The 13,549-nt window shown below is 41.6% G+C and overlaps 1 protein-coding gene across 1 annotated transcript in view; it reads right to left on the bottom strand.

The window, feature by feature from the left end:
* IMPA2 (inositol(myo)-1(or 4)-monophosphatase 2) overlaps positions 1-13,549 on the bottom strand; it is a 114,503-nt gene that overhangs the window by 56,955 nt on the left and 43,999 nt on the right. The window contains exons 3-5 of the mRNA XM_006868694.1: positions 6,777-6,881; positions 2,872-2,917; positions 741-849 (exon numbers count right to left, since the gene is read on the bottom strand). Of these exons, the coding sequence (XP_006868756.1) occupies positions 741-849; positions 2,872-2,917; positions 6,777-6,881 (260 nt within the window). The remainder of the gene's footprint in view (positions 1-740; positions 850-2,871; positions 2,918-6,776; positions 6,882-13,549) is intronic.

The following is a 13,549-nucleotide window of genomic DNA, read 5'->3' as shown; positions in this document are numbered from 1 at the left end:
GTACAGGGTTTCTGAGGCTGTAAATCTTTACAGGAGCAGAAAGCCTCATCTTTCTCCCGCGGAACAGCTGGTAGTTTCGAACTGCTGACCTTGAGGTTTGCAGCTCGATTCGTAACCACTGCGCTACCAGAGATCAGTAGGAATCCTAAATTGGCCCATTGAGAGAAGGAAGTCCAGGCAGTTATATGCAGCTTTGGTGTGGCACTAGTCATTGGAGACTTTATAGAAACTACAGGAGTTTCCTGAGATCTTGCTTGAATGAATAGTATACCAGAGACACTTCTTTGGTGTATGAAAATATCACTTGTTCACATAACTCGTTCCTGTGGCCAGCAATCTTATCAGAGAAACCCTCTTGGGTGCCACCAATTGTAGGTTGGGACCAGAGCCATGGCTGAGTACCGTGTGCATGGAGGCCAGCATGCCTCTGTCCTTGGCCCTGGACATGCCCAGTGGACTAAGACCAAATCATAACTGACAAATGGGTTTCTTTTAGCCTTAAAGATGAAAGATGTGAGTTCAAAATAGAATGGGATCACTTAAAGCTCCTGGGCATATTAACAAAAGCTTGAAAATACTGTGTATTTTATATCCAGTACACCAAGGACACAACGTCCTTAAAAAGACATCAAGCCACCAGCAGGAGATCTTTACTGCTAACTGGCATAATGATGAGTCAGAGCATATGCCATTCACATGACCCCGTTTAATATGAGCTGAAACAGTGGCTAAATACCCACCTGTCTCCTTGGAGGCTTGGAGCCGCTGACCATTACAGAAGGCCCCCCGGCCACACTGGCCTGTGTAGAGCCGCTCCTCAGTACAGTGATAGATCACTCCAAATTCCAGCTGTGAATATAGAGGCAGAACACAAAACAAACACCATCACTTAACTAATACAAAACAGTGCAGTCATTCAAAGATGAAAGCTGCTCTAAGTGTTAATTAAGACCAATGCTGTGACGATGTACCAAACAGGTAATAATTTACAAAAATCAGTGTCTACATTCAAAAGGAGCTCTGGTAGCATAGTGTTTATGAATTGGGCTGCTAACCTCAAGGTCAGCAGTTTGAAACTACCAGCTGTTCCGTGGGAGACAGATGAGGCTTTCTGCTCCTGTAAAGATTTACAGCCTCGGAAACCCTGTACAGGGTCGCTATGAGTCGGAATCGACTCCACGGCACATAACAACAACAACATTCAAAATTAGACCTGGAGGAGAATACCAGATTCTTGGTAAACGTGGTAATAATGATATCTCACCTCTATGAGCTTTTGCTACCTTTTCTCTACCTATTGGTCACTATCTGGGGTTAACAACAATAAATGTGATTGGCTCTGGGGTTGGCCAAGTGTTGATCTCTCTGGAAAATGAGGAGACCCATCCAGGTCAAATGCCTTGGGAAGGTCCTGGGTAGCCCTGGGGTATAGTCTACCTCCCTGGAATGGACCCTGGCCTACAGAGAAAGACTTATTTCTGGAGGGTTCACTCAGTCAATGTTTATTGTGAGCCCATGACCTGCCAGCAATGTTTACCCTTCTCCCTTCATATCCTGGCTCTAAAGGGATTCCCAAATCCAGATGCAGCTGGTTTTATACTGGTAGCTGTGTCTATGGTGGACCCGGAACAGTAACACCAGGTACTGCATTTTTAGGGTGAGTGGGTGGAACCTGGAGATCTTGGGTGATAGGGAGGAGAGAGGACATCACTAAGACTCTAGCCACGAGGAGACTGCCCACCTGCCCGTATTCAATCCCAGTCAGGCCCTCTCGAGTCTACTGTAGTATATGGTTATGGACATTGGCCCACAAAAGACAATTACTCTACCTCCTGCACTCAGACATGTCAATGACTATATATAGAGCAGAGAAGCAGGTCTCCAAATGGCAACATTCAAATTCCTGCTTTTCTGTAGCCTAAATGTTCTTGTTGTTGTTGTTAAGTGCTGTTGAGTTGATTCTGACCCATAGCCACCCTGTATAGGGTTTCTGAGGAGCAGTTGGTGAGCATGAACCACTGACCTTGTAGTTTAAACGACTTTGCAAACTGATGTATTAGCCCACAGCACCACACCAGGACGTTCTTAGGTGGGTATAAACTCTGCTATCATGCTAGGAAACTTTTGCTAAAAGTTGAAAAAATGGCGTTCAAAAGGAGGGCTGCTTCTGGAAAACACAGAATGCACAGCCCTGTTTAAATAAAAATAGCAGGAAGTACAAAGAAATTATGGCTTTTCTAAGGATTATCACTTAAATTAATTCACAAAGTTTAAACTTCAGTCCCAAGCCTTTTATGCTGCTTCTATGACACTGCTTAGATCAGAAGGTCTATGGGAATCCTGAAATAGCCACATTCTCACGCTCAGAGATAAGGAGGAGGAAAAAGAAGAATTAATAATGGGATTAAAAGTGTTCTCCAAAACTACGAACCTGTTCTGTTTGTGACCAGACTGCATGCTCAGGGTTCAGACAGAGAATGAACTTGTATCACATGCTCAGGACTCCTCTAGGCGCCTTCAGTGCAGCACCCAAACCACGCAGGCCCCAGGGCCACACCCACAACTATACCCAAACTTGTCTGGCTTTGCTTACTCTCTTGAGTTTATCTTTCACGATGGAAAACCACATATTTGGGGTTTTCTAGACCGTTTGAACTGCAAGGTCGGCAGTTCAAGCTCACCAGCTGCTCCTCAGAAACCATATACAGGGTCGCTATGGGTCGGAATCGACTCGATGGCACTTAACAACAACAACAAGTCATAACTAAAGGCACGTGTTGAGGAGATGAAAACAAGAATCCAGCGTTGGAAGCACAAAGTAAGGACATGAACAGCAATCACAGGGCCCTAAGAAAGGGTGAATGCAGGTACCTCTTGGTTCACTGCAAATCCGATGCTGACGGCCACAGTTGGAAATCTGCAAGGGAAACAGGATGGTTGACATTTGAAAGACAAATATAATCTTGACTTCATGACCAACACATACTCAGCAGTCTCTGTGTGGCAATGTCCCTGATGGACAGAGGCCATTTCTATAGTGAGGGTTTTTTCTTTTCTTTTCTTTAATTATTTCCCACAATTTTACAAACTGCATCCAAGACAAACAAGCGTAGCTGACCAAGTTAACTTGAACGAAAACATATTCTCAAAGCCAAATATAATTAATGTGATTCAACCATGACCATCTAATTAACAACGGTTCTCAGAGATCTAGATATCAGCAGTGGGCTGACAAGACCCATTTCTCAGGGTTAAAGAAAGATGGGATGGCAGTGCCATAGGCCTGGCCCTGGGCCACCTTCCAATAACAGCAACACCCCCCTTGTTCCTGTTTCCTACTCCAGTTCCATGCAGCCAATAACAAGGGAGGTGGGAGAATGGTTGCTATGTTGCAATTGGCCTGCGGCTTTGTTTTGTGACTTGTTATTGCTACTCAATGACTTTAAAATGACCTCTCTTGTATTTGCATATCATCAGAGTTCAAAAACAGGTAGAACCAGGAAAAGTTGGGAACTGGTACCTTACGGAAAAATAAGAGTTCAGTCATATAAGAATCAGAGTGGTGACTACATCTGCAGGAGTATGGAGTGTTAGGTTGCCAATTTGCTGACTCGCTGGGAGAGTATGCCATGAACCAGTCTCACTCTAACTCCTCCTCGCAGAGGGGCATTTCTAACCTGCTTTAGTCTCAATCTGGGGGTCAGAGAAATGAAGAGCTCACATTGGAACTAGTTACCACAGGGCTTTCTGTTGTCTTTAGACTTTATTCATTTCTGTGGCCACAATCCTCAGTGCGTTCTGGAAATACAAGGGTCAATAAGACAGCTTTAAAAAAAAAAAAAATTATGCTGTCTTCCAAGTTGTTTCTCTGGCCCCATATTCCCTGTTGGTCTGTAGAGAGCAAAGTCCTTGGGAACGTTTGTTCTGGGGCCAGAGGAATCATGAAAGATCCTCATATGAACCCAAGGACTTCATCCGTGTAGTGGGTCTCAGCCATTATAATTCCATTATTGGAAAGATGAGTGAAACAGAAAGTACAGGCGCTTCCTTCAGCGGAACATCTAAAAAGAAATGTGACTGTGCATGAATACTTGTGGAATAGTCATTCTTTAGTTAAAACTGCATTCCTGGTGACAGAGTTGGTGTCAACAGATAGCACTGTTTTAGTGCTTCAAAAAGGTCACCTTGTGTGGGCACGATTGAAATCTCAAGACAAGACACATTTAGAAACATGTTATTACTAACATTATACACTGTAATTACTTTACATATAAGCATAACATTTGAGGAAAAACATAAAGGATTATAATATCAACTGTGAGGAGTCCCATGATCTAGCCTGCTCCCACTTTCTTCCTTAAAATTGCACATTTCTGTGTCTCCTATCTTCAATGGCAGTGGCTCTCAGTGTGGTCTAGTTGAATTGCATCACTGTGCGCTTAGAAATGCAAATCAGTAGCCCACCTCACCTGCTAAATCAGAACCTGTCTTACCCAGCTGTCCAGAAGATTCTTTGTTGTTGTTAGGTGCCTGTTGCATACAAAAACGAAACAGTGTCTTGTCTTGTGCCATCCTCACAGTCGTTGCTTTGTTTGAGTCCATTGTGCCAATCCATCTTGCTAAGGATCTTCTTTTTCACTGACTCTCTACTTTACCAAGCATGATGTCCTTCTCCAGGGATTGGCCCTTCCTGATGACATGTTCAAAGTACAAAAGACAAAGTCATCATCGTCCTTTCTGAGCATTTTAACTACACTTCTTCCAAAACAGATTGGTTCATTCTTCTGGCAGTCCATGCTATATTCAATATTATTTGCCAACCATAATTAAAATGTATCAATTCTTCTCTGGTCTTCCTTATTCATTGTTCAGATTTCACAAGCACATGAGGTGACTGAAAATACCATAGCCTGGTTCAGGTACACCTTAGTCCTCAAAGTAACATCTTTTTTTTTTTTTTTTTTTTTAACACTTTATAGAAGTCTTTTGAGCAGATTTTTCCAGCATAATATGTTTGATTTCTGACTGCTGTTTTCATGGGCATTGGTTGTAGACCCAAGAAGAATGAAATCTTTGAAAACTTCAGTTTATTTGCTATTTATCATTATATGATTGGCCCAGATGTAAGGAATTTTGCTTTCGTTATGCTCGGATACAATCCGTACTGAAAATTTTAGTCTTTAATCTCTATTAGAGGTATTTTAAGTGCTCTTCACTTCCATCAGCAAAGTTGTGTCATCTGCATATTGCAGGTTATTAATGGGTCTTCCTCTAATCCTGATGTTATGTTCTTCTTCATATAACCTAGTTTCTCGGATTTTTGCTCAGCATACAGATTAAGTAAGTACAAGGAGCTTTCAAAAAGTTCATGGAAAATGTGTATATGAAAAAAATATGCCTGTATTTCTAATTTTTTTGCACCAAAATACATGTGTACTGACTTGTTATAAAATGCCAGAACAATATCTAGTTTGGGGCACTAAGAAGTATAAGACATCAATTTGAAAAGAGCTCTTATGAGAGCAACATGAATTCTGCTAAAATTGAAGCATGAGCAAACATCAAATTTATGTTGAAGATCTAGTAGAAGAATGGTGAAATCGCTGATACTTTACAAAAACTTTGTGGGGAAATGTCCCAAAAGACATCCAGCAGTTTACAAATGGATAACCTGTTTTAAGAAGGGATAAGACAATGTTGAGGATGAAGCCCACAGTGACAGACCATCTACATCAACTTTTGAGGACAGAGTTTATCCTGTTTGTATCCTAACTGAAGAAGACTGACGATTAGCAGCAGAAAAAATAGTCAACAACATAGATATCTCAAATGATTCTGCTTATACAATTCTGACTGAAAAATTAAATTATAACAGGAGAGGAAACATTTATCAATACGATCCTGATGACAAACCACAATTAAAGCAATGGCTTCCAAGAGGTGGAAGTATACAGATCAAAGCAAAAGTGGACTAGTCAAGAGCAAAGGTCAAAGCAAGTGTTTTGGGATGCTCAAACCATTTTGCTTGTTGACTTTCCAGAAGGCCAAAGAACAGTAACACCTGCTTATTATGGAAGTGTCTGAGAAAGTTAGCCAACGCTAAAACCCCCAGGAAAGCTTCACCAGTGTTTCCTTCTCCACCATGACAATGCTCCTGCTCAATGCTTCAAACATAAATAATAGTATTTAAACAAGTTCTAGACAAGATTTTTTAGATAGTCTGAGTCCCTCACAAGTAGAAAAAAATTTGACCATCTTTTTAATGAAACTATACACTTCCTATAGGCTTACTTATGTTGTATGCTGACAAGTTAATTTCTACTCTTATGACCCTTTAGGATAGAGTAGAACTGCCCCATAGGATTTCCTAGGCTATAACCTTTATAGGAAGGCGCTCTGGTAGCATAGTGGTTACAAATCAGGCTGCTAACCTCAAGGTTAGCAGTTCAATACTACCAGCCATTCCACAGGAGAAAGATGAGGCTTTCTGCTCCTGTAAAGATTTACAGCCTCGAAAACCTTGTACAGGGGATCACTATGAGTCAGAACAGACTCCACGGTACTTAACAACAACAACAACCTTTATAGGAGCAGATCACCCCACCGGTGGTTTTGAACTGCCCATATTTTGATTAGCAGCTCAGTGCTTAACCACTGTGCCACTGGGGTCCCTTTTTACTTATATATTCCTACCTATAAAACGTTGCTTTTGGAAAGGTAACACTTGGAGGAAAGGACATTTACACCGACATGGAGGTTGTACATGCTATGCTCACCTGTGCACAAAGTTGCAGGTCCCATCGATGGGATCAATGATCCACGTAGGGCTGGCAGTAAGCACACACTTTGCACCAGAAGCAGCAGATTCTTCTGCAATGAATCTGTGGTAGACACGACAGAGTCTAAGACTTTTAAGGAACCAGTTAATATCAAAAAAACTTCTCAATAACTTAAATCAAAGTGTTTCAAATGACTTTTGCGTCTTCTTTTTCTTCTTTTTTTTTTTTTAAAGGAGATACAACAAAGAGATTTCTTTAAGGATTTAATGGATCAGATGGTGGTAACTATTTTTGTTCTGCTGGCCAACAGGATTTAGAAAGCCCTGGACACCTCTCTGAGTATGCAAGGTTAGAAAAACACCAGGGAAATCAAAACAGGCAGGCATAAAGTAAGGGTAGAAATGTCAGGAAGTAGAGTTTACAAAGCAGAGCCAGTGACCTGTTTTAAACACCATCTGGAAGAGACTGAGCCAGAATGGACAGCAGACAAAGCATAAAGACACTGATGGAAATTGGCCCGACACCCACCACTTCCCAGGTGCTAAGGACCATACACAACTGACCAGTCCCAGCAATGCACCTTCAACTGCAGTGCTGAGGGAGGCTGGTACCTGTTGCTTTCACTCCATGGCCTCTACAGTCTTTCTCTGTCCCAGGCACCATATCAACAGGGCACTCTGACCTCTGGCTGCCCTTTGGGCTTAGACAAAGGGAACCCCAAGAGGTGAGAAAGCAGGAAGTGAAGTTGGAATACTTATTTCCTGGCTCCCTTTTTGAAGGGTCCCCTACTCCTCCCAATGGGCCTCCTTGCACAGTTCCTCCTTCAAGTTCTGTCTTCACCCCACAGGTCCAGAAGAACTCTGCTGCTGGACCCTCAAGCTTCACACTATCTGCAGGAGGTACCCTATGCCTGGCCCCTGCTTCGTAGTGGTGGTGGTTATGTGCTGTGGAGTCAGAACCGACTCATAGCAACCCTGTACAGGGTTTCTGAGGCTGTAATTTTTTATGGGAGCAGAAAACCTCATCTTTTCTCCCATGGAATGGCTGGTAGTTTCGAACTGCTGACGTTAAGGTTCGCAACCTGAGTTGTAAGCACTATGCTACCAGAGCTCCTTAGTAAGCTCCTCTATAAATAAAATCTCTTTAATTTATCCTCACTGGAGTGTGGAGCTATTTCTTGCTCGGACTCTAAGACAACCAACATCTTACAATGAATCTGCAGAAAAGGGAACTCCCAGTTGTCTCTACTTGCATCCATCTCAGCAATGACTCAGGCTCAAACTCAAGTCATCTTCAGTTCTTCCCTTTGCTTCTCCTCCCTCCTCCATCCACAGCAAGGACTGTCAGAGTACAGTTGTGCACAGTGGGGAAGATGCTAGTCTTGGTGGTTTACATTCAAATAAATTAAAATTCAGCAAAATCCTCTGTCATAGCAGTCACATCTCAAGCGTGCAGTAGTCCTATGAGGTGGGGGCCTGGTTAGCACAGTAGACAGAGCAGGAATGGAATATTTTGGTTAGCACAGAACATACTACCAGGCAGTTTGTACTGTAAAGTCCCAGGAAGTGCCTCATATAACAAAGTACCAAAATTGGCACTCCAACAATGTGGAGACTAGGTTGCCATTTCATAGATCATGGGATACATGTTCTCTGTGTACCACAGAGTGCCTTGTAAGAGACGTGAAAACCTATGAGGGATGGTGGGCAGTGCTGAATGAACAACTGAGAGAACCACACTTCTGGAAAACAGAGCTCTGCTTAAGGGGCTCTGTAGGTACAACCTGCCTCCCAAGAAGTGCACAGCCTAGTGGGTAGGAAAAGCAGACAGTAGACAGTGGATTCAGGGTATCCTCTTTTAGTCTGCACCCATTCCCTCCTTGTGGGTACAGCCTCTCTACCATCACTCCCCTCATTGTGCTTTTTTTGTGGGGTCCACAATACCACTACCATGGAGCAGGCCATGCAGTTCAGCAGGTAATCTTGTTCCAGGGGCTGGCATTCCCCAAACAAGTCTGGAAGGAACTAATACTAGATTAAGCCAGGCTGGGCAGGTGAGGCCAGGCACTGAACTCCTTCCTGATCACAGTGCTAGCGCAATGGACAAAGAACTAATCCCCTAAATAACTACTGTAACTAGCACTAGACTTGAGCCTTGTTTTCAATGAAGACGTAAGGAATTAAATGTTTTCAATAGTTTCTTCTGCAACAACATGATTTTACTCCCTGGAATGGTTTTCGATTTTGTTGACAAAAAAATGGTATCCACACCCCAAAAACATATATAAGCAGCAAGTACCAAAGTTTGAATTGTCACAAGGGTGATAAAGCAGTGAGAAGATATTGTTCAAGCCAAAAAGGGAATAGGAATAACACATATACAAAGGTTAAATTCCCAGGAAACTGAGGAGGACCTTTTAAGACCTGAACTTAAGCAGAAAGCTGGCACTACTGGAACTTGAGAGGAATGGCTACACTTGCTGGTAAGGAGGGTCTCTCAGCAACATCCCCTCTTAACATCTGGAGTAACAAAAGGCCACTCACCTACTCACTGAGGTGGGTTCACTTAGGGTCACAAAGGCTGTTTGCCATGAGGAAACTGCACACAACACTGTTCACAGAGCTTGTCTTTGCTGCAACAGTCATTACACTTCTGTGTAACCTAGCTTTTGTTTTGCATGATGCTTTTTGGTGGAAGTAATTTCAATGAACCATGTGGAACCCTGGACTGTTACAAGTGTTTATTTATAGTTCTCTTCCTCTTTACCTACCTGTTGTATTTTCTGCTCATTAGCCTACTGCCCATGTGAAAGGAGATGGACTGAACATTGGTCATTTTCCTATTGCTTTCTTCTTGAGGCCAGCTGTTTGGGGGTGGGTCGTGTTGGAGACTGACAGAGAGTTTTTGGAAGCACTGTATCACTTCCCTGGTATATGGGGAAAGATGTAGAATCTTCATTTACGAGGGCAAGTCAAAAGGTATTACTACACTAGGATTCCAGCCCAAACATGCACAGGTTTATTCCAAACATAACGTATTTAAACATGTCTCTGGGATCAGTCGATGACTGCAGACAAGTTCTTTTAGGAATGTACTGTCTTAGTCTTGTTAGGGTGCCTTCCCAAAACAAGTCTAATCAAAACAGTGGTTTTCCAGGGGATCTGCTGGCCCAGTTAAATTCAAAGCAGAGAGGTCAGCTCAAAATGTTATGGTGATTGTTTCTGGTATCCCAAAGATATAATCTTGATAAGTTTTCTCAAAGGACACAATACAGTCCTGTGGGCTTATTATAAAGTTTTAAGAAAATTGAAAAATGCATTGCTGAGAAAAAGGCCAAGAAAGCTGCACCATGGAATTTTTTTTTTTTTTTTTTCCCCATCACAACAATGCACTTGCTCATTGTTGTAATGGGAAACCTTACCTCAGCAAGGGCTGTCCTATGAGAATTTCACTGGGAAACCTTACCTCATCCACTCTACAGACCTGATGTTGCCCACTTCAGCCTTCTTTTTGTTCCCCAAACTCAAAGAACATTTAAGAGGAGCACAATTTGAGTCCTTTGAGGATACCAGAAATCTCATTTTGATGTGGTGCAAATAGATAAGCTCAGAATTCTTTAGGGCAGGGAAATATCACCTTCAGAAGTGTATAGTCCTAGATGGAGGATATATAAAGAAACAATAGCTTCACATTTTGCTATCTTTCATTGAATAAAGGTTTCTATGATTTTGTAGCAATACATCTTGACTTAACCCACAGTCTTGCACCTGATTGTCTTAAGGTGGAAAGTTATTCTGTATAAAATGAGGGAAAACATTCTTCAGTTCTCCACAGAGGAGGAGAGGAGACCTCTCTGTGGACATTCCCTTGGAAGGATGTGTGAAATAAGAGACCGTAATGGAAGTCATTGAACATTTCTATAAATGTGGGGGGAAAGCCTATGACTAAATCTAGGAAAGAGAAAACATTTCATCAGCCTGCACAATAAAGAGGAAAAGAGAGAGAAACTAAATTAAGTAGCTTAGCAACAAATTAGAATGACATATTGTGCTGCATAGTTTAACTTTTTTCCTCCCCCGCCCCTTAAATACTCAAAACGAACACTCCTTTTAGTTTTGACAGCCAGCTGCATTTAAGGTTATTTATTTCTAGTTCATTAGTTTACTGTGCTATAAGCCAGGGTCATTCCCTTGGTGGAGTCTCAGCTGTTTGGCAAATATTTGATTGACTGCTCTTCCTATTGTAATATAAAAAATCATTCTCCACTTTGTGATCTGATGTGAGCAACCAATTAGTTGAACGCCAATCAGTTTGTTTGGGGTTTGCCCTGCACTTAATATACTTACATATTTTAGCTAAGTTTTCTCTCTCTGTCAACAATTCTGCATCCTACTCTTTATCCTCTGACCTCTGGTCACTTTGTTTTTTTTTAACTTATAAAAATGTGATTATTGAGCTCATATGTAGAATACCGTACTGGGAATTGTAGAGGATAAAAGATATATAGAAAGTCATTCCTATTTCTGAGCTGGGCCCCACCAGCAAATGAAGGTCCTAAAAGCTTTGCTCCACTTATATCGTTATGGTCAACTCTATTTTGAGAAGGTCAGGAGGGACCAGTCAATGGAGAAGGATATCATGTTTGGTAAGGTGGAGAGTCAGAGAAAAAGAGGAAGACCCCCAATGAGATGGATTGTCAAAATGGCAGCATCAATGGGCTCAAACGTGTCAACAATTGTGAGGTTGGCCCAGGACCAGGCAGTGTTTCATTCTGTTGTGCATAGAGTCACTATGAGTCGGTACTGACTCGATGGCACCTAACAACAAAAACTCTTCTCTAGTGTATACTGAGTGCCTTCCATCCTGAGGGGATCATCTACTGGCACTATATGAGACAATGTTCCATTGCTGTTCATAAAATTTTTATCTTCTAGCACTATATCTGAAAATGCTCTGCTGCTATTCATAAGGTTTTTGGTGGCCAAACATTCAAAAGTTGTCTTTCTTCCTTCCTACTTTGTCTTAATCTGGTTGCTTTACTAAAACCTGTACACCATACGTGGCCCTGGTGGTATTCAAAATAACAGTGGCATAGCAACTTACAGCAACACTTAAATCACCATAGTACATCAAGCTGACAGACAACAAACTGGTGCAGAACTGGAAGCGCCCACACATCTATACAAAGAACCTGGGAAGACAGCTACCTGGGCTAACCGATTGGAAGAGATCCATAGTTGTGTCCATTCCAAAGAGATGTGACCCAATGGGATGCAGAAATCATTAAACAATATCAATAATACCATATGCAAGTAAAATTTTGCTGAAGATAATTTAAAAATGGTTGTAGTAGTGCATTGACAGAAACTGGCAAAATTCAAGCCAGATTCAGAAGAAGACACAGAAGTAGGGATTATCACTGCTGTCATGAGATGGACCTTGGCTGAAAGTAGAAAATACCTGAAAGATGTCTACTTGTGCTTTACTGACTATGTGGATAATGACAAACTATGGATAACATTGCAAAGAATGGGTATTCCAGCACACTGAATTGTGCTCATGAGGAGCTTGTACAAAGATCAAGTGGCAGTCATTAGAACAGAGCAAGAGGATACTGAATGATTTTAAGTCAAGAAAGGTGTTAGTCAGAGTTGTATCTTTTACCCATACTTATTCAGTCCGTATGCAGAATAAATAATCCAAGAAGCCAGATTATATGAATAAGAAAGTGGTATCAGGATTGGTGGAAGACTATTAGCAACCTGCAATATGCAGATGATACAATCTTACTTGCTGGAAGCGAAGAGGACTTAAAATATTTACTGATGAAGCTCAAAAACTACAGTCTTCAATATGGATTGCACCTCAATATAAATAAAGCAAAGATCCTTACAACTAGACCAATAAATAACATCATGATAAGAAGAAGACAGAAGCTGTCAAAGAGTTCACTTTGCTTAGATCCACGAGCAACACATTAATTGCATTGGACAAATCTCTTTAAAGTGTTACAGAGTAAAGATGTCAATTTGAGGACTAAGATGTGTCTGAACCAAGTAATGGTATTTTCAATCACCTCAAATGCATTTGAATTACGGTGTTGGAGAAGAATGTTAAAATTACTATGGACTGCCAGAAGAAAGAACAAATCTGTCTTGGAAGAAGTGCAACCAGAATGCTCCTCAGAAACCAATATGGCAAGACTTCATCTCTCATACTCTGGATATGCTTTCAGGAAGGACCAGTCCCTGGAGAAGGGTATCATGTTTGGTAAACTGGACGGTTAGCAAAAAAGAAGATCCCCAAAGAGATTAAGACAGTGGCAGGAACAATGGGCTCAACCATACAACAGTTGTGAGGATGACACAGGACTTGGGCAATGGTTTGTCCTGTTGTGGATGGGGGGTTATGAGCTGAAACGGATTCAACAGCACATAACAACATTTAATACTGGGGTGAGAAAATATTATTTCATTATTTTATTTAAATCTCTCAAATAGCTAATTATTTTGAGCATTTCTTCATGTGTTTATCAGTGGTCTGAATGTCTTCTTGCATCAAGTGTCTGTTCATGTTCTGTGTATATTTTTAGTAGGATTATTTCTTTGTCTCTTTGAGGTGTTAAAATGCTGGCGTAGTGGTTACGAATTGGGCTGCGAACTGCAAGGTCAGCAGTTCGAAACTACCAGCTGCTCTGCGGGAGAAAGATGAGGCTTTCTGCTCCCATAAAGATTTACAGCCTCGGAAACCCTTTTCAGGGTCGCTATGGG

This window comes from Chrysochloris asiatica, unplaced genomic scaffold (assembly GCF_000296735.1).
Source record: "Chrysochloris asiatica unplaced genomic scaffold, ChrAsi1.0 scaffold00122, whole genome shotgun sequence".
Classification (NCBI taxonomy): Eukaryota; Metazoa; Chordata; class Mammalia; order Afrosoricida; family Chrysochloridae; genus Chrysochloris; species Chrysochloris asiatica.
The sequence above is the reverse complement of the archived record's forward strand: the minus strand, read 5'-3'. Positions and strand labels throughout refer to the sequence as shown.